The 27003-nt window shown below is 45.0% G+C and overlaps 1 protein-coding gene across 2 annotated transcripts in view; it reads right to left on the bottom strand.

Annotated features, from left to right (window-relative positions):
* The window catches only part of MCOLN2 (mucolipin TRP cation channel 2), a 50509-nt gene extending 24702 nt beyond the window's left edge, over positions 1-25807 (bottom strand). The window contains exons 1-4 of one of the 2 annotated variants that reach the window (XM_040407924.1): positions 25530-25807; positions 25356-25400; positions 1823-1985; positions 1369-1542 (exon numbers count right to left, since the gene is read on the bottom strand). In XM_040407924.1, the coding sequence (XP_040263858.1) occupies positions 1369-1542; positions 1823-1985; positions 25356-25396 (378 nt within the window). In that variant the 5' untranslated portion in view covers positions 25397-25400; positions 25530-25807. Of the gene's footprint in view, positions 1-1368; positions 1543-1822; positions 1986-9318; positions 9561-25355; positions 25401-25529 lie in introns of those variants that run through there. The other variant, XM_040407923.1, reaches the window with a different exon arrangement.
* Positions 25808-27003: the final 1196 nt, after the last annotated feature.

Raw genomic sequence — 27003 nt, 5'->3', positions numbered from 1 at the left:
GGCTCTGCTCTCTCTGCAAATTCTGCATCCTCTGCACTTTCCCCTTTCCTGGCACAGCAATTTTCAATTTTTTTTGTTTTTCCGCTCCCTGCCTTCCCGAAGCCATAACTTTTTTATTTTTCCGTTCACATGGAAAATGTGACTTTTTTGCAGGAACAAGTTGTACTTTCTAATACCACCATTTAATATTGCATACAATGTAGTAGGAAGCGGGAAAAAAAATTCAAAAAATAGAGTAGAATTTGAAAAAACTAAAACTAAAACGCAATTTCACCACAGTTTTACCTGGTTTTATTTCTATGGCGTTCACTATGCGGTAAAACTGACTTACTCTACAGATCAGTACGATTATGGCGATACCACATATGTATAGTTTGTCTTGCGTTTTAATACTGAAAAAAATAATTCTAGTCATCGCTGTATTCCGACGCCGTAACTTTTATGAGGGCTCATTTTTTGCAGGAGGATCTGTAGTTTTGGGTATTAACATTTTGGGGTGTGAATGGCTTTTTGATCACTTTTTATTATTTTTTTGGGGGGGTAATAAAGTCATGAAAAAAAAACGGACTTTTCTGTTACGCCATTCCACATATGGGATACGTTTTTTTAAAATATTTTAAATAGCACGGGTGTTTTTGCACACGGCAATGCCCATGATGTTATTTTTTTAAATTATTAATTTCTTTTTATTTTAGGGAAAGGGGGTAGTTTGAATTGTTCTATTTTTATTTATTTTTTTCAAAACTTTACTTTTTTTTTTTTAGGTCCCCAAGTGGACCACAACTTGCAATCAGATTGAAACTTGGAGAATAATGGAATTTGCTCTATTATTCTATAAAGAAATCACTATATCACAGTGCAGTGCTGCCACCTGCTGGCATGAACTGTGATATACAAATAATGAACCTCTAATCCTAGTACAGGCTCAGGCTCATTAATACCATTAAAATGCTTTCAAGGATCTCTGCTGGGGGAAAACTCTCACGTCCGTATTTCAACCCTATCAGACGACGTGGTCACATTTGACCAAGGCATCTGAGGGTTTAAATGTCCACGATTGGCATTACTGCCAATCATGGACATTAGCCATGGATGTCTGCTGTATTAAACAGCAGGCACCCAGCTGTTATAGCGCTCATTCTGCTCTAAGTGCTTGGTTGCTGAGGGTCTGACCGGTGGGGCCCCCACTGATCAAGACAAAAAAAAAAGAGGTCGGCAAAAGGCCCCACGAGTATGGCCCATGGTGCGCATGTACGACCACCTCTATTTCCTTCTATGGGGCGACATAGATGGGAAAGATAAAATTGGCAAATCCTACAGGGGTACACGGGAGATTATGAAGATAGAATCATTATGCCGTTGTGTTACCTGGTCAATCACATGGAAGATGCTGTCATAAAGGTCCTTCTGCGTGTAAACCGTGCGGCTATAGTCATCCTCATCGATGCCAGTGTAGCCCTTAAGAAATAAGTGTTTAAAGGCCATTGTGTTCTCTTCCTTGAAGGAGACGACAAGCTGATTGCTCAACCCAAAGAGGACAAGCTGGAAGAGGGAATGGAAATATAAAACGATCAGAAGAACGGTCTTCTCACGGGCCTTAGATCCAAGAATCAATACAACTCTACCTCCAGACACAAAGGGGGTCCTGAGCAGAGGGCCCCCCATTTCTCTGTGGTATACATGTGCTCTATATGGATAGAGTATGGTCGTTGTGGCGGAAAAACAGGAAAAGGGCGAGCAGCAAAAAGTTAGATAAAAAACATAAAACATAAAAGGTAGGACGTTCTTGACTCATCTCTGACCGCATACATGAGCCACCTACCTGTGTGGTCACCATCACAATCTTCAGAACCTGGAGGACAAGTTTCCATGGGATCTGCCTTCGAGCTCGGTACTTGTCGCAGGGACTCATAAAATAAAACTTCAGGTCTTCTCGCAGTTTTATGCCTTCTCTCTCCACATCCAATTGTTCCATGGATGGTCCTCTGCCCAACACAAAACAAAAATATGTAAATGGCCTGGATTACCTACACATGTACCTTCTGGGTAACTTCTAGTATATAAGCACCCTAAGGAAAGTTATGTCTGGGGCCCCTTGATAACACCAAGCTCTGCCCAATATCACCGCTAAGCTCCTCCCTATCACATTGTTAATATATGTGCCCCCCACACAGTTTAATGCCCCTTAAGTGCCTTTAACACAGTATGACACCCCCTTACATAGCTATGTAGTGCCCCAGAGGACCACTGCAAAAGGGTCAACATTTGCCATTTCGGTTAATATATTTTCTGCGCTTTGATGTTATTCCAATGAACATGGTAGCACTATTTAGTTTATTGTGCCCTATTCAGAACCTGCCGCCTCTGAGGGAGGATCCAGGGAGCATAGTGCGAGGCCTGCTCCAAAGAGCCTCCATCCTTGTGTGCCGAGGAGAGAGAAAGAACCGAATATACAGATTGCACCAATCCTTTAAATTGGCCCCCAGCAAAGGAAAAAAGAACAGTCAGTAAGTGCAATTGCTAGTTTATGGCAACAGGCCTTACTGGAAAGGGCACATCGCCCACCACGCTTTTACAACGGATTAGCTACCCATTGGTGAATGTTGGGTCTTCAAAGATGGTCTCCACTTAGAAGTCTCAGATCGAGGATTACGCCAGGTTCACCATTAATCATCATTAATGGTGATCCCATAGAACTGAATGGGATTGTTGCGGCAGTCGCACGAAATCCAGCTGTTTTGGATTTCTTGCGACTGCCACAGCAATTCCATTCATTTCTAGAAGACGCAACCCTCCTGGTATTATGGAAATGTAGTATTACATGGCAGCTGTTGAAGTCATTTGTCTGTTTTTTGGTGAACAAAAATTTAATTGTTTTAAAGCTTAATGCAAGATAAAATGTTGTTTCCGTTTAGCCAAGGTCAAGTGCCCAATCCATCCGCAGGTGCAAGATAAAGTTTCTGGGAATCCCTGCCCGGTTCATTAAAGGCTATGTACACCTTCGGGGGCATTTTTTTTGTCACGATTGCATTTTACTCATTTTGGGCTTAAAATCATTTTTTCAATTGGGGTTTATTAAAAATATTCAGCAGTTTTGTCATAAAGGGTTAATTTCTGCCTAGCTGCACTTTCACTTTGTGCTGTCATCTAAAAACCCTTATCTCTAAGTTACTAGTAGCTGAAAAACACTTATTTAAGCCACATTCTTATCAGCAAGATAAGCATGGAGCTATAATGAGAGTTTATAAAGTCAGAGATCAGAGGTCAGCTGATCTGTCTGATGGAAAACAATAAAAACACAGAGCCTGCTACTAGAGAATCTCAAGGGGTTCAACATTTTTAATAACGATCAATTGAAATAAAATGTTTAGCTCAAAATGAATACAGTGCAATAATAAAAAATAAAATGCCCCCAGAGGTGTCCATAGCCTTTAAATGTTGCATTTTAGGCTCTGTATGTTTGTGGCACAAACTGTTAGCTTTATGTCTTCATTATCTATATCTTTGGAATGCGTCCAAATTATGTATCCATTTCATTTAAATGTTAGATTTTTCCAAATTCACTCAAGACATGCATTAGAGATAGTGCAACAGCCGGGTTCAGCGTCTGGGGGATCCCTTGCCCCTTGGGAGGTTTCTACTAAATATGTCCCTCTTATAGTAAACGTGACATGGAGTCCCCTTTGTAGATGGTAATGTTGGTACCCAGTGTAGGAAGGCCAGAGTGGTGTTAAATAAGCCACAATATCCCTGGAGATGTTGTGTAACACTTTGTCACGGTGCTCCTACCTGAATACGGGTGGATCCCAGACATGGTCGTCTGAAGCAGTGCAAAAGGGGTAGAACAAAGTTGAGTCCAGACTTGGTAAACGGTTGAACAGTTGCTTTACTTTGCATAAACTGTAATCCATACAGTTTCCAGACCTTATCTTGGTTTCCAATAGGTTTCTGCAGGCAAATACTATTCTGCAAACAAACTCCTCTCTACTGTATCCTTAGTGTAGCTCTCTCAGCTCTGCTATGTTAGCAATAGTAGTCTGTCTCTTACTGTAATCCTAGGAACTTTTTGTCCTGGCATTTAGTACCTCAAGCTCTAACTTTAGCTTGGAATTAGGCAATGCAAGCCCAGGAGGGAACATGCAGCCATGTAGACTTCACAGGCAGGGCCTCGCAGAGCAGACAGAGCTCTGCTGGCCTGCACACAACCTCTCCCTGAGGAGAGAGAAAGAGAGAGAAAGAGAGAGAAAGAGAGAGAAAGAGAGAGAAAGAGAGAGAAAGAGAGAGAAAGAGAGAGAAAGAGAGAGAAAGAGAGAGAAAGAGAGAGAAAGAGAGAGAAAGAGAGAGAAAGAGAGAGAAAGAGAGAGAAAGAGAGAGAAAGAGAGAGAAAGAGAGAGAAAGAGAGAGAAAGAGAAAGAGAGAGAGAGAGAGAGAGAGAGAGAGAGAGAGAGAGAGAGAGAGAGAGAGAGAGAGAGAGAGAGAGAGAGAGAGAGAGAGAGAGAGAGAGAGAGAGAGAGAGAGAGAGAGAGAGAAAGAGAGAAAGAGAGAAAGAGAGAAAGAGAGAGAGAGAGAGAAAGAGAGAGAGAGAGAGATCCGGTCCATTCCCTGCAACTAGCACTGCCAAGTGTTTGCTTCCACATACTGGTAGACCAGGCAAATTACATGAAATAACAGTTTCAGAAGAATATGCACTTTATTAGGAGATGACAAAATGCATTTGGATTTCACAAGTTAGCGTATAGAAGATGGCAGCAAGGTGCAAAAGAGTGGTAATGGCCCTCCTGGTCATTAGAATAGTGGGGTTGTCAAAGTTATTTTTATTGATGACCTCAACACCAGATCGGCAGGGGTCTGACACCCAGCACCCCCGCCGATCAGCTGGTGGAAGAGAAAGCATGCGCCATGCCAGCGCAGTCTTGCCTTCATTATTTACCTGCTCACCGTCACAACAGCAGTGGTGAGCAGGTGTAGCTACGAGAATCCGTCCCATTCACTTCACAAGAACGAGGGGTACACTTGGTCATCCCCCTCTGAGGAGGTTGGTCACGGAGGACAGGGGGTTTGCACTCGCTGACCTTTACACCCACATTGTGTAGAGAAGGCAGCAAACTGATGCAACAGGAGAAGGGTCAGGAGTAACTTGGCTCCGAGCATTATAAATCAGACTTTATAGCTGCCATAAACAACTTTTTATAGTGTTTTTCTTATTAAAGCAACCCATCAAGTACGCATGTTCACTAAACACACAGAAAGCCACCAGATTAGATTGAGTCTTTTTTATTCCTATATCTGATGTTGCAGACAAGCTAACATTAAGTTGATATTACCATGCAACACAGTTTAAAAAGGTTCCTTTGTTGTAACGCATACCTAAGTTTTCAAAAACGGTTTGCATAATGGCTGCGCTTTGTTCAATAACTGAAGGAGTGTGTCTTTTTTGGGCTTCCCTAATGTTCTTTTCAGCCATATTATTCTCTGTTTCAGCTGCACAGCTAGATGCATTTCACTTAGAAGCAGGAGGCATACTCCTTCTGTGCAATCTGCCAGCACTGTACTGCTGTGACGTCTTTTCCCTTAATTCACACAGTTTTGTTTTTTTCAGCTCTGGAGCTCACAGAAAAGAGAAGGAAGGGGAGATCACACTTACAGACACACAGGAGGCTCCCATAATCTTTAAAAGCTGTGTAGAAGCAGTTCTTTTATCAGGCTCAGGGTCTCAGCGAGCTCCGACATGCCCCCACTTCCTGTGAGCCGTCTTCTGCGTCTCTGTTACCAGGGACGGATCTTGCCTGAGAACAGGCAGCGAACTGCAAATTAGGTGGAAGTGAGACCCCTCATGGCCATGACTCTACAGCTTTTTTCAGGAGGACGCAGGCAGATCTTTCAAATGAAGCGATTTAGAAATTAGCTATTTAGACCATTCTCTATTGAATGAAACTGTGTGAAAGTGCAGCGACTCTTTAAAGTCATCCCCTATCCACAGGATGGTGGATAGATGATCAGTGGGGGCCTGACCACTGGGACCTCCACAGATCCCAAGAATAAGGATTCCTGTTCCCCCGCTCTAATGGAGCGGCAGGTTTAGCATGTGCTCTATTCTGTACGTGAGCAATCTCTGGCAGTCCCATAGAGAATGAATGGAGTGGCTACCTACCACTCCATTCAGACGGCAGAACGGGACCCTCATTCTCAGGAGCGTGGGGGACAATGTCTTCAGTGATGTCACAAGACAGGGCTCACAGTGATGTCACAAGACAGGGCTCACAGTGATGTCACAAGACAGGGCTCACAGTGATGTCACAAGACAGGGCTCACAGTGATGTCACAAGACAGGGCTCACAGTGATGTCACAAGACAGGGCTCACAGTGATGTCACAAGACAGGGCTCACAGTGATGTCACAAGACAAGGCTCACAGTGATGTCACAAGACAAGGCTCACAGTGATGTCACAAGACAAGGCTCACAGTGATGTCACAAGACAAGGCTCACAGTGATGTCACAAGACAAGGCTCACAGTGATGTCACAAGACAAGGCTCACAGTGATGTCACAAGACAAGGCTCACAGTGATGTCACAAGACAAGGCTCACAGTGATGTCACAAGACAAGGCTCACAGTGATGTCACAAGACAAGGCTCACAGTGATGTCACAAGACAAGGCTCACAGTGATGTCACAAGACAAGGCTCACAGTGATGTCACAAGACAAGGCTCACAGTGATGTCACAAGACAAGGCTCACAGTGATGTCACAATACAAGGCTCACAGTGATGTCACAATACAAGGACAAGGCTCACAGTGATGTCACAATACAAGGACAAGGCTCACAGTGATGTCACACTACAAGGACAAGGCTCACAGTGATGTCACACTACAAGGACAAGGCTCACAGTGATGTCACACTACAAGGACAAGGCTCACAGTGATGTCACACTACAAGGACAAGGCTCACAGTGATGTCACACTACAAGGACAAGGCTCACAGTGATGTCACACTACAAGGACAAGGCTCACAGTGATGTCACACTACAAGGACAAGGCTCACAGTGATGTCACACTACAAGGACAAGGCTCACAGTGATGTCACACTACAAGGACAAGGCTCACAGTGATGTCACACTACAAGGACAAGGCTCACAGTGATGTCACACTACAAGGACAAGGCTCACAGTGATGTCACACTACAAGGACAAGGCTCACAGTGATGTCACACTACAAGGACAAGGCTCACAGTGATGTCACACTACAAGGACAAGGCTCACAGTGATGTCACAATACAAAAGGACAAGGCTCACAGTGATGTCACAATACAAGGACAAGGCTCACAGTGATGTCACAGTACTGGGATAATGCTCAGGCCAAGTTCACACTTCAGGTATTTGATCAGTTATTTCCATCAGTTATTGGGAGCCAAAACCAGCAGTGAAATCTAGACAGAGAGATAAGGGAAAGATTTCCTCCTGTTCTGCGTTTTTGACCCACACCTGGTTTTGGCTCCCAATAACTGATGGAAATAACTGACCAAATAACTGAAGTGTGAAGAACTCGGCCTGACATTGATGTCACAACACTGGGATAATGTGCGGTGCCCTGGAGCAAAGGAACTTTGGACCATGGACATTGGTAGACATTTGCCCCTATTATTACTACACAAAGCGTTCAATTCACTGCTTTAATGCACGAAAGAGTTAACTTACACTACGATTTATGCCGTACTGATGGTTTTGCAGACAAGTTCAGTCTGAGTTATCTGCGATTGTGCTCAGTGTTTGTTTTTTCCGAGTGGGTGCAATCTAAATTTTGATGCGTTTTTCAGTTGTGTGGAAAAAAACTAAACAGAACCAAACAAACAAACAAACACTGAAGAACAACCATCTCCTAGCAACCATCAGGGAAAAACGCATCGCCCCATTCACTTCTATGGAAGCAGAGCTGCGTGAAAAGAGCAGAATATAGAATATGCTGCGATTTTTTTCCTCCTGAACGCAGAAACGATTTGTGAAAAACGACACTCATGTGCACAGACCCATTAAAATGAATGGGTCAGGGTTGAGCATGGATACTATGCGTTTGCTTCACGAATCGCACCCTGACGGAAAACTTGCTTGTGTCAAAGAGGTTTAAGCGACTACGCAAAGTTTACATTTGCCTTTTCCCAGGAAGCACTGCATGGCCCATAAGATTTTGGCAGTCTCCACAAGGAAAAAAGGTTCCCCCAGTACATGGATAATGCGCACAGCAGGGCCCCATTCACAGAACAGAATTTTTGGTCCGCATCCAATCTGCGTTGTAAAAAGATAGAACATGCGAGATTCTCGTCTGCCAGAATAGGCATCGTTATAATGGGCCTGCAAAAATACGGATGCAACACCGATGTCACGCGGACGTCATCTGTTTTTTTTGCAGATGGCACAATACATACAGGGTTGTGTGAATGCACCCTAATGGAATAATGCACACAGTGATGTCACAATACAGAAATAACACACGTGTACCACGTGGCAGCCTGAGGAAAAAACATAATGGTGACATATTCAGGTACCATGAAAACATGATGTCATAAAACATTAAGGGCTCATTCACACGACCGTATGAACGAGTCTGCATCCGTTCCGCAATTTTGTAGACCCATTCATCTCAACAGGGCCGCAAAACATGTGGACAGCACGCCGTGTCCTGTCCGCATCCGTTGTTCCGTTCCACGGACCCGCAAAAAATATAGAGCATGTCCTATTCTTGTCCCCAATCACGGACAAGAATAGGCATTTCTATAATGGGCCGTTTCTCAAATTGCGGAATGCACACGGACGGCCGAGCATGCTCGGCTATTTTTAGACGTCCCTTTGAAATGAATGGGAAGCGCACTGCGCAAGCGCGGCTACCCCTCCATTCAGGGGTTTACGGCAGTCCCATAGAAATGAATGGACGGCGGCCGCCCTCCGTCACTTTGAGGGCTCCGTACTAAGGATAGGAGCGGGTCCCAGAGGGGGATCACACCTATCAGACATTGGGGGCATATCGCAAGAATATGCCCCCAATGTCCAAGATGAGACAACCCCTTTTGTATAATACAGTGACAGCACCTTATAAGAAGATTACCCATTTAACCCAATCATCAGACCCCTTAATTAGGACTAGGTTCATGTAAAAAGTGGGAAATCCTTTGTGTAGAAAGTCGGCTGCCTGTATAATCACAGGACTTAAAAACTCCATAAAATTTTTTTTTTTTAAAAATACACCTGCTAAGGTGGTGCCTTCCCTGGTGCCCAGCACATGCGCTGCCAGACCACCCCTTACATTCCGCAGGAACCCAATTACTTACAGATTTAAAAGTTCATCATCTTCTGGTTCAGGACCTGAGCAGAGATCTGTTATAGGAAAATCGAGCATCCTTCAGGAGCAGTGCTGGTTTATTTTAATTAAGAATCCTTAAAAGGCACCAGTCTAGGCACAGCGGGTACGCGCAGTATTCGGGATCATCTTTGGTCAGTAGCGTTTAGAGGGCAGTTTTCAGGAAGGAGTAAATCTTACAGGAGACGTGGATCTCTCAGAGGTTAAAGGGCTGGAAAGTCTTGGCAGAGACAGAGATCCTCTCATTATATATTCGGTGCAAAGGTGACGTCGAGTCAGGTGCATTCCACGCACCGAACCGGATATTCTACATAGAGTTCTGCAAGTAAAGAAACCACCTTTTGTTTGTCTTTAACGGAGGTTTACGACGTCTTGTTTGCCCACATTGTGCGCTTGATAAAAAATAAATAAAATAAAAAAGTTCTTCAATTATATAAATGGTTAAAAGTATAAATCTGAAGGTGTTGGTCCTCTATAAAGCAATAAGGAGGGAGTTGCAGAGAGAGACGAGGAGAAAGCAAAGCTATTTTAAATATTTTTTTCTTCACTGTATTCACTGAGGAAAATAAACTGTCAGATGACATGCAGAATGTAAAAGTAAATTCCCCATTAAAAGTGCCCTGTCTGACCCAGGAAGAAGTACAACAGCGACTTAAAAAGATTAAAATAGGCAAATCGCCAGGGCCAGATGACATACACCCCTGTATCCTAAGGCCCCTTGCAGACGAGCGTGTCCGGATGCGTCCCGGTGCATTGCGGCAAAAACACGCGAGTAGTTACTCAATTGCAGTCAGTTTTGACTGCGATTGCGTTCCCCCGAAGGTGGTCCCCAGAACCGAACTTCTTCAAAGAAGTTCAGGTGTGGGTTCAAGGTTGTGTAGATTATAAGGGAAAATAATAGCATTCTGAATACAGAATGCATAGTACAATAGGGCTGGAGGGGTTAAAAAAAAATAAAAAATTTAATTCACCTTAATCCACTTGTTCGCGCAGCCGGCATCTCTTCTGTCTTCTTTTGTGAGGAATAGGACCTTTGATGACGTCACTACGCTCATCACATGGTCCGTCACATGATCTTTTACCATGGTGAATTAAATTTTTTTTTTTTTTTTTTTTAACCCCTCCAGCGCTATTGTACTATGCAGTCTGTATTCAGAATGCTATTATTTTCCCTTATAACCATGTTATAAGAGAAAATAATAATGATGATCGGGTCCCCATCCCGATCGTCTCCTAGCAACCGTGCATGAAAATCGCACCGCATCCGCACTTGCTTGCGATTTTCACGCAACCCCATTCATTTCTATGGGGTCTGCATTACGTGAAAAACGCACAAAGAGGAGCATGCTGCGATTTTCACGCAACGCACAAGTGATGCGTGAAAATCACCGCTCATGTGCACAGACCCTCACGCATTGCACCCGCGCAGAAATCTCGCCCGTGTGAAAGGGGCCTAAGAGAATTAAGTAATGTCATAGCCAGACCCTTATTTCTGATATTTGCGGACTCTATACTGACAGTGTTCCACAGGATTGGCGTATAGCAAATGTGGTGCCAATAGTCAATATATAATATATAGGCCGGTAAGTTTAACATCTGTTGTGGGTAAACTGTTTGAAGGTTTTCTGAGAGATGCTATCTTAGAGGATCTCAATGAAAACAAGCAAATAACGCCATATCAGCATGGCTTCATGAGGGATCGGTCATGTCAGACTAATTTAATCAGTTTCTATGAGGAGGTAAGTTCTAGACTTGACAGCGGCAAATTAATGGATGTCGTGTATCTGGACTTCTCCAAAGCATTTGACGCTGTACCGTATAAAAGGTTAGTATATAAAATGAGAATGCTCGGACTGGGAGAAAACGTCTGTAAGTGGGTAAGTAACTGGCTCAGTGATAGAAAACAGAGGGTGGGTATTAACGGTACACACTCAGATTGGGTCACTGTCACTAGTGGAGTACCTCAGGGGTCAGTATTGGACCCTATTCTCTTCAATATATTAATGATCTTGTAGAAGGCTTGCATAGTAAAGTATACATTTTTGCAGATGACACTAAACTGTGTAAAGTAATTTACACTGAAGAGGACAGTATACTGTATATATACTACAGAGGACAGTATACTGTATATATATACTACAGAGGACAGTATACTGTATATATACTACAGAGGACAGTATACTACTACAGAGGGATCTGGATAGATTGGAGGCTTGGGCAGATAAGTGGCAGATGAGGTTTAACACTGACAAATGTAAGGTTATGCACATGGGAAGGAATAATGCAAGTCACCCGTACATACTAAATGGTAAAACACTGGGTAACACTGATATGGAAAAGGATCTAGGAATTTTTATAAACAGCAAACTAAGCTGCAAAAACCAGTGTCAGGCAGCTGCTGCCAAGGCCAATAAGATAATGGGTTGCATCAGAAGGGGCATAGATGCCTGTGATGAGAACATAGTCCTACTACTTTACAAATCGCTAGTCAGACCACACATGGAGTGCTGTGTACAGTTCTGGGCTCCTGTGAACAAGGCAGACATAGCAGAGCTGGAGAGGGTCCAGAGGAGGGCAACTAAACTAATAACTGGAATGGGGCAACTACAGTACCCTGAAAGATTATCAAAATTAGGGTTATTCACTTTAGAAAAAAGACGACTGAGGGGAGATTTAATTACTATGTATAACTATATCAGGGGTCAGTACAGAGATCTATCCCATCATCTATTTATCCCCAGGACTGTGACGAGGGGACATCCTCTGCGTCTGGAGGAAAGAAGGTTTGTACACAAACATAGAAGAGGATTCTTTACGGTAAGAGCAGTGAGACTATGGAACTCTCTGCCTGAGGAGGTGGTGATGGTGAGGACAATAAAGGAATTCAAGAGGGGCCTGGATGTATTTCTGGAGTGTAATAATATTACAGGCTATAGCTACTAGAGAGGGGTCGTTAATCCAGGGAGTTATTCTGATTGCCTGATTGGAGTCGGGAAGGAATTTTTCCCCCCTTAAGTGGGAAAAATTGGCTTCTACCTCACAGTTTTTTTTTTTTTTTTTGCCTTCCTCTGGATCAACTTGCAGGATGACAGGCCGAACTGGATGGACAAATGTCTTTTTTCGGCCTTATGTGATATGATTTTTTTTATATACATAATTATTTTTTTTTGCACTGGCATTGAAGAAAACCTGACTGAGGGTGGGTTCACATCTGCGTTCTGGATTCAGTTATGGCTTTCCGTTATAACGGAAAATAACGGAATCCATGGGACTGACGTCAAAAACCAGGACGGATCCGTCCTGGTTTCCGTTATGCAGAACGGAGAAAAAAAGTCCTGTCGACACAGACTTTGCTTTCAGTCGTGCATAACGGGAACCAGACGGATCTGTTAGGATTCCCATAGACTTCTATGGTGACGTAAAGCAAAACGGAATGCCTCATAAAGGCTTCCGTTTTGACGTCCGTCTCATGGATTTCCGTGTTAACCAGGTTATAACAAAAAGCCATAACGGAATCCAGAACGCAGATGTGAACCCACCCTTAGCCAGTGATCTTCTATTTAATGATTAATTATGAACAGGAGTAAAGCAACAGCACTCAGCTAGCGCCAACTTTTTCTAACCAACTCCTGGATCTGAATAATTTTGTAATTGCATGTAAATTAGAAATTACGTATAGTATGTGAGCTAGTCAATAAAATGAATCTGCCGTTTCTTAGGTTTCCTCATTTCTTGTCCACCTCACTGAGGTGGCCGCACATGCTCAGTATAAATCTTCAACTGTCACCAGGTATATCTTCTGTTAGAAGCTGTGTCACAGGGAAGGAGCTACAGAAAACAAAAAAGGACACGCTCCCTGAGATGCCTGCTAGAAATAAATCTAGCACAGCAATTGGAGCAATGAATGTGGAGATCTCTGGATCCATGAGAGGTCCAGGGCTGGTTCTGGCTTTGTTAGAGATTGTCATGTACTATATGATGTCTGATTTTCATATTTTTTTACATTAATCATGGGACAACTCCTTTAAGATCACAATGCCAGTAATGAGGGGAGAGGAAGGAGCAGGGAAGCTACTGAGCATGTCAGTCCATCGCTGAGTGCAGGAGAAGGTGGACCAGAAGGATAAACAGCAGGGGGCGCAACCAGAAAGAAAAATGTATGTTATGAAAACTAGCAATATTTTTATTGTATGCATATTGCAATAATACTTTATTTAAAATGATCCATTCATTCATCTCATAGTAGTACTTTTCATGGAAGAAGACCTTTAAAAACGGACACCCATCAAAAAGTAAAAAAAAAATAAAAAAATATGCCCCTATCTTCATAAAAAAAACATTAGGAAATAAAAAAATGGCAGTTTTTCTTTTTCATTTTGGCAGGACTACTGGGGAAATTTATTAAAGGGATATTCTGGTTGTTTGAAGTTATCCCCAATCTACAGGATAGGGGATAACTATTAGATCGGTGGGGGTCCTATGGCTGGGACCCCAGTTCCCCCTGCAGTCCCCTACAGCCCGCTGGATTTACTATCATTTATGCCCAAAACTGGTGTAAATTATAGTTCAAATCTAACCCAGCAAATAACTGGTGTAGATTCAAAACCGTCTGCCACACGGACTGCCTAGAAATGCGCCACATTTGTTAAGAGGCCTCTACCTCGTAATAAATTTGCCGCTTTCTGCGCTGATGGACTTTATACTAAGATTGGCGTTTGTATCTCTCCCCCATTGTCTTGGAAAATCAAAGGGTATTTTTGTCGCAATCTGTGACTTTTCTCCGCTCACACCTGGTCTTAAAAAGTGGCCATGGCATGGGCGGAGAAGGGGACGGCCCATCTCATTCATCATTTTCTAGAAAATGGTCTAAATGTAAACCAGCAAGGAAGCTGTCTTACATTTAAAACGGACGCTGGATGCGTCAAAGTTACGTAGAGGCCGGGGCTCCGTCAGGCGCAGCATGTCCCTTTAACTATGACTGTTTGATGGGAAGCAGGGGATTTGTATCTCTGTATCAAGTAAAATTCTCCCACTTCTATAGAATGATAAATTACGAAAAGTATCAGCACAGAACTTAAATCTTAATGATGGATGATCTAAGGTCCATGTCAGGGCACAACAAAAGAGGAGACGCTTGGTTTTTGTTCCGAGTGATAAGCGTCATTATATGTATTGAGCAGCTGCTTATCTTCTCCATCTTCCCAGTGCATAAACATGCCAAACTGATCTTGTACGTTATCTAACTGGCATGGCGTCTCCGGATAGATTTTGGAAAAGTAATTGGCCCCCTATAAAATGTCCTGGTCAGAACGTCCAGGAAATGGACCGGCAACTATTTGAACCCAAACTTTCCAAATCCATTGATGCTATTATTGCCTGGTGAATACCTGGACTCCATGGCTTGCGTGGTTGAGTATCATAAATTCATGCGCTCAATGACGGCTCTGTCCCTTCTGTGTCCTGAGACGGCTCCTCTCCAATCTGCTTACCTCAGAGCTGAAAGAAGGTAAAACTGCCAGGCTCCGACAGAGAAGTATAAAGGAGAGCGTTGTACGCGCGTTACACATATTTATGTACCCTGCTATGAAAACCGTGAAAGTGAAGGAGTTCATTGGACAATGACAACTAGCAAAGCAAATAAGGAACCTCCTCGTCGGTCAAAAGCTTAAACAGATATATTTTATAAAGAAACGACAGCAAAGAGCAAAAAAAATAAATAAATGACATTTAAGAAAATTCTCTCTTTTAGGCTCCATTCAGACGTCTGCACTTTGGGTCCGGATCCATTCCGCAATTATGTGGAACGGGTGCGGACCCTTTCATTTTCAATGGGGAAGGAAAAGATGCGGACAGCACACAATGCTGTAAAACAAAACATGCAATGCAACAGCTCTCTGCAAACCAAATAAAGTACAAAAATGCATCACAATTGCTAATGCTGTACTTATAAATTAGAGATGCTTGGAACCTACACTCCCTGAATTGGATGGTAGCCGCCATGGCATATAACAGGTAGAATTTAGTGTTAGGAACCAGTCTTACAGAGATCGCCTTGACGTGTGGCAGACGGGCTCAAATAATTTTGTACAAAATTATTTGCCAAGCATCTCTAATTTATAAGTACAGCATTAGCAATTATAATGCATTTTTGTACTTTATTTGGTTTGCAGAGAGCTGTTGCATTGCAGGTTTTGTTTTACAGTGTTGTTCTCAGCCATAGCAACGTGCCCCTGCGCATTGGGATGTGCTGACTGACCCCCTTTTTTCTTTGCAGTTTAGACAGCACACAATGTACTGTCCGCATCCGCATTTCCGGTCTGCGGCTCCGCAAAAAAATAGAACATGTCCTATTCTTGTCCGCAGCTGCAGACAAGAATAGGCATTTCTATTGGGGTGCTGGCCCAGTGTTTTGCGGATACGCAATTTGCAAAACACTGCGGACGTGTGAATGGACCCTCAGGAAAAATTAATTTGCACGTGGCAGATGCACTTCAGAAATTTTGATTCTCCACATCTTATTTGAAGGGGTAGGGTCAATTGGATGGCCAGTAGCGGCTTTGTAGGGTGTGGAGTGAGGGTGCGACTACTGATCTGTACAAAAGTAAAGTCAAGGGCTGCTCAATCTTAGGGCTCATGCACACAACTGTATGTATTTTGGGGTCTGTAAAACACGGATCTGCAAAAAAGTTTTAAAAAAAATACTGATCCATTGTAACAACGCCTGTCCTTATCTGCAAAATGGACAAGAATAGGACAAGTTCTGCACATTGAGTCTTTTTTATTTAATTTTTTCAAGCCCCACCGATATAAAAACAAAAAAACAAAAAACACATAGAACGGAAAAAAAGATATGGTCGTGTGCATGAGCCCTTACCGTGTACATTGAAAAGTTATGGCATTTTTCAAGTTTCCTTGGCTTCACCATTTTTAAGATATAGTTAGATAGAACTGTGCAAACTTCAACCAAAGGATGTGAATTTCAGGAAAGGGGATCTCTGCTTGTTTTAAAGGGGTTTTCAGAGTTTTTTCAACTGATGACCTATCCCAGGGGCGTACTGGGAGCTTAAAGTGGCCCTGGAGAAGAAATAAAAAAAAAAAAAAACACAAACACACACAACAGAAATGGACAGGGGGAGCAATACCATATTGCAGTACAATAGCATCACAGCAGCACCAGATACCACACTGCAGCCCAAAATGCTCTCTAGGCATCAGCCCACTGGGAAATTTCCCTGTAGGATCTATGGCCAGTCCATCCATGACCTATCCTCTGACCACTCTCTTCCAAGAAATGGCCAGTCTGTACTTTCAACAAGGGTCCTGAGGTATATTGTTCTAACCACTATGCAGGAAAGTCTGTAGCCCAGAATGCAGGTGTAACCTTTTCTGACAAATATTTCTAGTACTCTCCCTTTGTAATGGTCGCTAAACACTTATCTCAAGCAATTCTCTCAGGGGCCGCTCATATACTGTAGCGGTGCTACCTCCAGCAGTTCTTTCCCTCAGGGGTCGCTCATATACTGTAGCTCTGTTACCTCTAGCAGTTTTTCCCCTCGGGGGCCGGCTCGCTCTGTTACCTCCAGCAGTTTTTCCCCTCGGAGAGCCGGGTCATATATTGTAGCTCTGGTACCTCCACCAGTTTTTTCTCCTCGGGGGCCAGCTCATATACTGTAGCTCTGGTACCTCCAGCAGTTATTTCCCTCGGGGGGGGGGGGGGGGGGGGGGAGGGGGACTCATATACTGTTGCTCTGGTACCTCCAGCAGTTCTTTCTCTCAAGGGGCCGGGTCATATACTGTAGCTGTGGTGCCTCCAGTTTTTTTCCCCTTGGGGGGCCGGCTCATATACCGTAGCTCTGGTACCTCTAGCAGTTCTTCCCCTCAGGGGCCGGCTTATATACTGTAGCTCTGGTACCTCTAGCAGTTCTTCCCCTCAGGGGCCGGCTTATATACTGTAGCTCTGGTACCTCCAGCAGTTCTTCCCCTCGGGGGCCGGCTTATATACTGTAGCTCTGGTACCTCCAGCAGTTCTTCCCCTCGGGGGCCGGCTCATATACTGTAGCTCTGCTGGCTGCTCTTAGTTGAGTTCTCATTCTACTTCTTGCTGCTTTTTCCTCTCACAGACTACACACATCTGAACTACTTCTCCCACTAGAGGAAGTGGGCAGAGGAGCCAACACCTAACTAACATTATAAAGGGGCTAAAGATGTGCCACCAATGTCTGAGAAGTGTCAACCCCTTTAAAGCGGTTTTCCAGGGTTAGAAAGACATGGCTGCTTTATTCCAAAACACAGCGCCACCCGTGTCCATGGTTGTGTCTGGTATTGTAGCTCAGCTCCACTAGAGTCAATGGGACAGAGCGGCAATATCAAACACAACCTGTGGACTGGGGTGGCGCTGTGTTTAAAATAAAGGAGCTGTTGCTTTCTGATCCTGGACAACTCCTTCTATACCAACATTTATCTAAATGCTACAGTCATATACAGACCTCAGGTTTCCGTTAGCTCCCCGAGTAGGGTTGAGGAGGGCGTGTTCCCAGTCAAGAACCCACATTTCCTGAGAAGTTCATATGACAACATTGCAACACACCGCATGACTGCCGGACTGTACGGACATTGAACTAACACGTCAGTCAGCGACTAGAGGGAAAATCTCATAATGAAATTTTTAACCATTTAGACAGCCCTCTGCAATATTGGGAAGAAAAATACCATCTACAGATCTCAGATAAAACTACTATGTGTATCTCCCGCTATGTATGTACCCAGAGTCCTACACACACATCCCACATACGTGGACGACGTGCAACCAAAGACAAACATCGCCCTCTGCTGTTGCGGTCCTTAAATCACAGCCAGTATAATATGGCCTCAGACTATGGTGGCCACTGTACAATCCCATACAACTCAACAATGGCTTAAAGGGGTCCTCTCCCTTCAGCAAATGACATTTATCATGTAGAGAAAGTTAATACAAGGCACTGACTAATTAATGTATCGCGATTGTCCATATTGCCCAACCTTTGCTGGCTTAAAGGGGTATTCCCATCTGTTAATGATTTAACAGTGATCATTTTTCTAAATATATTTAATTAACTAATTCCCACCCCTTAGAAGAAAATAAACATATACTTACCTGACTGTTGTCTTCCGTCTCCCCTGGTTACGGCCACCGCTCTTCTCAGGAATCACGGTGGCCGCGCTTGCGCAGACGACTTCTTCTCTTCTCCCGGCCGGCCGCGCGCAGTCCCGAAAGCGCACGCCGAGGCCGCGCATGCGCTATGGTGATAGTTTAGTATACTGGCCAGGAAGAAGTCACCAGGGCGCATGCGCGGCCTTGGCGTGCGCGTTCAGTCCAGCGCGCAGCGCGGCTGGGAGAAGACTTCAATCAAGATGGAGCCCGCCCCCTGCCAAGTGCAGAAACCAGGAAGTGGACAGCGCGCCGGGAGCAGGTAAGTATGAAATAGCGTGTTGAGAATACCCCTTTAATTAATTTTTCTCTCTCACTATACACTGCTCATTTCCATGGTTACGACCACTCTGCAATCCAGCAACGGTGGACGTGGTTGCACACTATCAGAAAAAAGCACCTGCCTTTCTGGTGGCCTGGACCATGGGAGCGCACATAGTCACTCATGCGCAGCAGCTCCTGTCCTGGGCACCTCATATCTGCGCTGCAGCGGTGGTCATAAACCTTGGATATGAGCCGTGTATAATGTGATGGAAAAAAATGAATCCAGCAGCAAAGGAGGCAATATGAACAATCACAATACATTAGTAAGTGCCTTGTATTAACTTTCTCTACATGACGAGTGCCATTTGCTGAAGCGAGACGACACATTTAATCTAGAAAAACACACGTGTCAGTACCACGCTGCGGCACAACACTACACTGCAGCAAATCCCAATGTGAACTCATGCAGTTCTGCCGCAATCGAAATTTAAAGAAGCCATTCTAGGCAAAAAATAATAATCATAAAAAATAAAATCAAGTGAAGATCATGCCCCCCTGAATTATTTATCTGAAATTATTTCACTAAAGGGGTTTTATCATCTCACTAGGATATGCTACCAATGTTAGATAGGTGTGGGTCCCATCTTTCGGACCCTCACCCATCTCCAGATAATGACCCCTGCATGTGCGGCCACCTTCCATTTACTTCTATGGGAGTTCCGAAAATAGCCAAGTGCGGCTAATTCCAGCAGTCCCAGGGAGGTGAACGGAGCGGTGGCTGGCGGAAAGCACACTGCGCAGGTGTGGTGCGCTCTCCTTCACTTTTTTTTTTTTTTTTGCAGGTGTTTTTCCCCTTTTAAACACCTTTAAAATACCAACAGAGCTACTGTACAGCAATGTGCGCAAAAAAAAAAAAAAAAAGCAAGATGCAAGAAAAAGCGCTCGTGTGTCGCTGTGTTTCATATTTCCCATAGACTTTCAGTTTACATCTAAAGCTGCTGTTTTTACTGCAAAAAAACACAAGCAAATACATGTGAACCCACCATAATGGGAGTTTCATTTGGCGGTATTTTATTTATCGGTTAAAACATTGAACAAGTGCAATTCATTCCATCATAATGTATTTCGGAGTTGTTTCTGCTTCTGGAAACTGATGCAAAAATGCTGCCGTGTGAATGAGGCCCAAGACTGCGTTCTACACATGACATTCATCCAGGTGCTGGTGCAATGCCGGTCAGTGTTGTAGCCTGGAGATCTGGGGAATGGGCATATTCAGACTGTGCTCCTGAACTGCGTTTGTACCCCTAATTGCTGCGGTTTTGCGGTCTTCACTTGTGTTAGCTCTGGGACCGTGACATTTCCCAGCACAACATGAATATTTTCTATGGGGGAATTCACATGTGCAGATTTGTTAAAGAAATTTCTGCGAATAAAATTAAAGTTCATCAGAATGGGACCGTTTCGAAAGCAGAGATATGGAATTAATGCAAAGCCCCATGCGGATGAATGGAATAGTCACAGAAACTTCTGTAACAAATCTGCCATGTGTGAATTCTTCTTTAGGAATGTTTTAAGTAAAAAAAAATAAATAAAAAAAAAGGTGCTTTATCGAGAAAAAAAACCCTCTGCAGACAGATATTAGCTTAAAACAAATGAACAATTATTAATTGCAATGTTTAAAAATGCCACCCAAAAATACATGTCAAAAACATTAAATTCATGGTTTTTCACAAGCTTAAAAAAAAACAAACAAAAAAAAAAAAACCAAACACAAAAAATATACGTAAAGAGCTTTAGTACGCATCTACATGTTGCAGTAATATAGCGATTTCTTAGACCCTTATAATCTGTTCATGGATCGCAACACACAACAGGTTGAAAACAGAAAAAAAAGGAAGTTTATGGGCAGAATTTATCCAGAATTCTTACATCATTAAAAGTCACAAAACACAGTGCAAAAAGTTTGCGACTTTTTGCATTTTACACCACGCACATCAGTTCTGAAAAGTCGTTGGGAAGTGGGCGTGGTTAGCTATGTTAATTAATTTCACTTTAGATTTTTCACTGCCAGTTAAAAAAAAAAAAAAAAGGGCCCCCAAAAAAGTTGCAAAGTCACTCCAGTAGGAGAAAGACTGATGTAGCATTTTGTAGACAGAAGTATTAGGCTACGTTCACATCCGTTATGAAATCCGGCATTCACCATTTACTAGTGTTGGGCGAGCATGCTCTGCCGAACAATAATTTTACTCGAGCATCGCGATGCTTGGCTGAACACAGCGTGTGCTCCAGCGCGATGCTCGAGTCTCCTCCCCGCACGTTTGTAAACAGGTGCTGGCACTCTCAGTAATGCCGTAGTCCTGTTGGCTACAGGCATTACAGTGATTGGCTGGCTGGAACGCGTCATCGGGTGCTACATAGCACCTGATGACACGCGTTCGGCTCAGTCTTAGGCCTCATGCACATGACCGCCGTTGGGCCGTGTTGCGGCCGCAAACAGCGGGTCGGCAATCCACGGCCGCGTGCACCACGCATCACGGATGCGGACCCATTCACTTGAATGGAGATGCGGAACAGAGTCACCGAACGGAACACCGGAAGCACTACGGAGTGCATCCGTGGTGCTTCTTTCCGTTGTTCCGCACCGCAAATAAATAGGACATGTCCTATTTTTTGCGGTGCGGACAGACCACGGACCCATTCAAGTCAGGTCTGGCCCGCTGCACGGATGTTGCCCGTGCATTAGGGACCGCAGATGCTGTCCCCAATGCACGGAACGGCCGGGTGCATGAGGCCTTAGTCAGGGAGAGCTGTGCTGAAGAAGGGACAGATAGTGTAAGAAGTGAAATAGTAATATTTTAGTGAAAAAGCTTGTTAGAGACCCAAAAGTCCTTTCAAGGACTATAGTTGTATCTGGCTGCCATATATATTATTAGCGCAACCTGCGCTAAACTGCGTGCAATTGTTAGTGCCACTTCTGACAGTGACACAACCTCTGCTACATCTTTCATTTTACATTTGCGCAGCCTAAATATTTGTGACATTCAGCGCAATTGTTTGGCTGCTGGCGACAGCGACATTACCTCTGCTGTATCTTCTGTATAATGTTTGCGCATCCTAAATATCTCAGTGTACTTTATCTGACCACTTACAAAACCTGCGCTACTGTACGTGTGACATACTTGCAAGCTTATATACCTTTCATTCTGCAGAAGACGAGCAGTAAGGGACGGGGAAGTGGCCGTGCTGCTGATGATGCACGCAGAGGCCGTGGCCCTGGGCGCGGTGAAACTGTGCCTGCTGCCAGAACACAAGAAACACACTCATCCACGATACCTACTGTAGCTTCATGTCCCAGTTTGCAGGGCGGCGCAGGACACCACTCTTGAAGTCACACTATTGTGACCAGGTGGTCGGTTGGATTGCAGCAGATAATGCTTCCAGTCGGCTAAGGCCTCTTTCACACTTGCGTTGTCCGGATCCGGCGTGTACTCCACTTGCCGGAATTACACTCCGGATCCGGAAAAACGCAAGTGTACTGAAAGCATTTGAAGACGGAACCGTCTTCCAAATGCTTTCAGTGTTACTATGGCACCCAGGACGCTATTAAAGTCCTGGTTGCCATAGTAGGAGCGGGGAGCGGGGGAGCGGTATACTTACAGTCCGTGCGGCTCCCGGGGCGCTCCAGAATGACGTCAGAGCGCCCCATGCGCATGGATGACGTGATCCATGCGATCACGTGATCCATGCGCTTGGGGCGCCCTGACGTCACTCTGGAGCGCCCGGGGAGCCGCACGGACGGTAAGTACACTGCTCCCCCGCTCCCCGCTCCACTTACCATGGCTGTCAGGACTTTAGCGTCCCGGCAGCCATGGTAACCACTCTGAAAAAGCTAAATGTCGGCTCCGGCAATGCGCCGAAACGACGTTTAGCTTAAGGCCGGATCCGGATCAATGCCTTCCAATGGGCATTAATTCCGGATCCGGCCTTGCGGCAAGTGTTCCGGATTTTTGGCCGGAGCAAAAAGCGCAGCATGCTGCGGTATTTTCTCCGGCCAACAAACGTTCCGTACCGGAACTGAAGACATCCTGATGCATCCTGAACGGATTACTCTCCATTCAGAATGCATTAGGATAATCCTAATCAGGATTCTTCCGGCATAGAGCCCCGACGACGGAACTCTATGCCGGAAGACAATAACGCAGGTGTGAAAGAGCCCTTAGGCTACTTTCACACTTGCGTTGTTCTTTTCCGGCATAGAGTTCCGTCACAGGGGCTCTATACCGGAAAAGAACTGATCAGGTATGTCCCCATGCATTCTGAATGGAGAGTAATCCGTTCAGTTTGCATCAGTATGTCTTCAGTTCAGTCGTTTTGACTGATCAGGCAAAAGAGAAAACCGTAGCATGCTACGGTTTTATCTCCGGCTAAAAAAACTGAAGACTTGCCTGAATGCCGGATCAGGCATTTTTTCCCATAGGAATGTATTAGTGCCGGATCCGGCATTCAGAATACCGGAATGCCGGATCCGTCCTTCCGGTATGCGCATGCGCAGACTGAAAAAAAGGTGAAAAAATAAATGCCGGATCCGTTTTTGCCGGATGACACCGGAAAGACGGATCCGGCATTTCAATGCATTTTTTCGACTGATCAGGCATTTTTAAGACTGATCAGGATCCTGATCAGTCTTACTAATGCCATCAGTTAGCATACATTTTGCCTGATCCGGCAGGCAGTTCCGGCGACGGAACTGCTTGCCGGATCTCTCTGCCGCAAGTGTGAAAGTAGCCTAAGCACCACCCTGTCTTCCACCAAGTCCTCCGCAGCACCGCAACAGGCTGGAAGAGGCAGTGTAATGGCAAAAGGGAGAAGGCGGGCCTCATGAAACAGGCCCGCAACTGTTCCCCGGAGCACCCCCTTGCGGCAATCTCCTTTGCCAAGGGGTAGGTGTTCCGCAGTCTGGCACTTTTTTGAGGAAAGTGCGGACGATAAAAGAATTATCATTTGCAACCTGTGCTGTACCAAAATCAGCAGGGCGTGAACACTGGCAACCTCACCACCACCAGCATGATCCGCCACATGGCATCAAAGCACCCCAATAGGTGGGCCGAACGCCTGGGTTCACAATCAGTGTCTGCAGGTCACACCACTGCCTCCTCTTCCCCTGTGTTACGTGCTGGCCAATCCCCTGTCCAAGACGCAGGTCCAGATGCGGCGGAGTTCCGGCGGCAGCACGGCAGCGCACGCCGAGAGGCAGCCGGAGTCCCCTACCGCTAGTGTGAAACTAGCCTTAGGTGATCAACCTGCTTTTAGGCAGGACAGACCAAAAAAAAAAAAAAAAAAGCTTCACACCAGTTTTTTTCCAGCTGACAGCCACCATTTATGCAAGAAGAGGCTGCCGGAGCGCCCAACGCTGGTGTGAACCTAGTGTTAGATTTAAAGATGTGCCTATGGGTGCAGTCACACGACCGTATGTGTTTTGCGTTCCAAAAATTGCAGATCCGCAAAAAATAAAGATGGCCTCCGTGTTGCAAAACGGACAAGAATAGGACATGTTCTGCCTTTTTTTGCGGGGCTAGGGAACGAACATACGGATGCGGACAGCACACTGTGTGCTGTCTGCATTTTTTGCGGACCCATTGAAATGAATGGGTCCATATCCTATCCGAAAAAGAAAAAAAAAAAAAAAGGGGAGGAGGAACGGAGGCTCTAAGGCTGTGTTCACGTCAGCGTTGAGAATCCGGTAGCCGGACCGGCAGAGCATCAGGCTACTGGTGATCACTGTATTCAGCATTACCAGATAAGACCATGTGCCACCGGATCCCCATTAACTGTAACGGGATCCGGTTGGTTTCTGGCATAAATGGCGACTTTTCATCAGACAAAAAATGGCGGATGCAAAGTTTGTTTTTTCCAGCCGACAATTGCGCTGGACCAACCTGCCAGATGTCCGACTGCCACTCTGAACACAACCAAATTTAACGTAAATTTTATGACATCTGATAAATGCGCCGCAAACTACACCAACGAAGACTTAAGGCCAACTGAGCTCAAATATTACCCTCATGGTAAATCCCCCCAACGGTATCCAGTGAAGGACTCATGCACACGACCGTATGTATTTTAGATCTGTAAAAAAAAAAAAAAATCATCTGTGTAATGTCTGTGTTACATCCGTTTTTTTTGCGGATCCATTATAACAAGGCCTGTCCTTGGCTGCAAAACAGACAAGAATAGGACTGCTTTTTTTTTTTTGCGGAACATATGGACACGGAATGCACTTTTTATTTTTTTTCCTCAAGCCCCATTGAAGTGAATGGTTTCACATACGGACCTGTAAAAAAACGTAACAGAAAAAAATACGTTCGTGTGCATGAGCCCTTATAGACATTGCTGTGAAATCTGGAAGCCATGGCTCCCTGCCAGACCTGCACAGTCCTTCCACCTAGAACACTGCATTAGGAAATTGCCAGTTAAGCAATTCCCTAATTTCCTGAGCTAACCCGCTCCGAAGCCACGTTACCCATCACGTTCAACAGGGGAGCACGAGGTTCACTTACCTAGAAGGGACTGATCCGACGCACTTCAGAGAGATATCCATGTGACTGCAAGAAAGAGGAAGAATTCAGCCAAAAAGGAAGGAAGGGGGGAAAGGGGACGCAGCTGCTGCCGCCGTGGGGGGACAGAGCCTTCAGTCTCTTATTTGGGCTGCCTTATGGAGGGAGGACACATACCTACTGCAGGTTTGAGCTCTGAAGGAGAGAGCCCTTCATACTTTGTGGGAGGTTCTGTCAGGGATTTGGGAGGGGGTAGGTGGGGGGTGCAGCCTTTAAGACATTGGCCGTGATTTATTTAAGACCAGCGTGTGCCTAACTTTTCTCGTGGCCTTCTCCGGCTCTCCATGCACTGGAATGAAATCTACATTTCTGGGCTAAAAAACCCATGAATTAGCCGGGACCAATGGCCTCGCAACGCCCTGAGGGTGCGACCACACGGTCAGGTTTCCAGATGCAGTTTTGGAAGTCAAAGCCAGAAGCGACTTCAAAAAAGAGAAGTCCTATATGGCCGTTATACTTTCTCTCCTTTTGTGATCCACTCCTGATTTTGGCTTCCAAAACTGCATCAGGAAACCTGGCCGGGTGGACGTGCCCTAAGGGTATGTTCACGTGACAGCTCTAAATTCTGCCACTGATTTAGCAGTGGGAAATGGGCATTTTCCGCTGCTAAATTCACAACCGAAACTTGCCTTTCACTTTAATGTTAAAAACTCCACACAGTGTAAAATTGGTATTTTTTTAAAATATTTTTTTTCAGTAGCTGATTTCAAAAACACTCATGCAGTGCAGCCTGACAGCAGCTTTGATCGTGGATTTCATAGAAGTCAATGAGGAAGCAGAGAAAACCTCAACCAAATACTCTTCTAAGGGCTCATGCACACGGCCGTTGCCCAGCTGTGGCCGCATTGTGGTCCGCAATACACGGGCATCGGCCATGTGCACCCCGCATCACGGATGAGGACCCATTCACTTGAATAGGTCCGCAATCCGGGACATGTGGTGCGGTGCGGAACGGAGGCACTACAGAATGCTTGCACTACTAGCAATACATGCACTACTTTTTCGCGGTGCGGACAGTCGGATGTGAATCAAGGACCCCATTCGAGTGAATAATCCGCATGCGGCGGCCCCACTGTCAGTGCACGGCCCCGGCCGGCACATGTTCGTGTGCATGAGACCTAAGTCCTCCTGCACACGAAAGTATGCGCCCCGTGGCCGTGCTGCGGCCCGCAATGCACAAACACCGACCGTGGGGCAGCCGCAGTGGATCGTGGACCCATTCACTTTAATGGGTCCGCGATCTGGCCGTTCCACAAAAAGATAGGACGGGATAAGATGTTCTATCTTTTTGCAGGACGGAAGTACGGGACGAAACCCCACGGAAGCACTCCGTAGTGCTTCCGTAGGGTTCCGTTCTGTGCTTCCGTTCCGCACCATTCCGTATCTCCGGATTTGCGGACCCATTGAAATGAATGGGTCAGCATCTGTGATGCGCAATGCACACGGAACAGTGCCCTTGTATTGCGGATCCACAAATGCGGTCCGCTATACGACAACGGGACACCTACGATCATGTGCAGGAGGCCTAAGACTGAGTTCACACTTTAGTTATCTGATCAGTTATTTCCATTAGTTAAGGCTCATGCACACC

The sequence above is a fragment of the Bufo bufo genome, chromosome 9 (assembly GCF_905171765.1).
Source record: "Bufo bufo chromosome 9, aBufBuf1.1, whole genome shotgun sequence".
In the NCBI taxonomy this organism is placed as follows: domain Eukaryota; kingdom Metazoa; phylum Chordata; class Amphibia; order Anura; family Bufonidae; genus Bufo; species Bufo bufo.
This window is presented reverse-complemented; position numbering and strand designations above follow the sequence as displayed.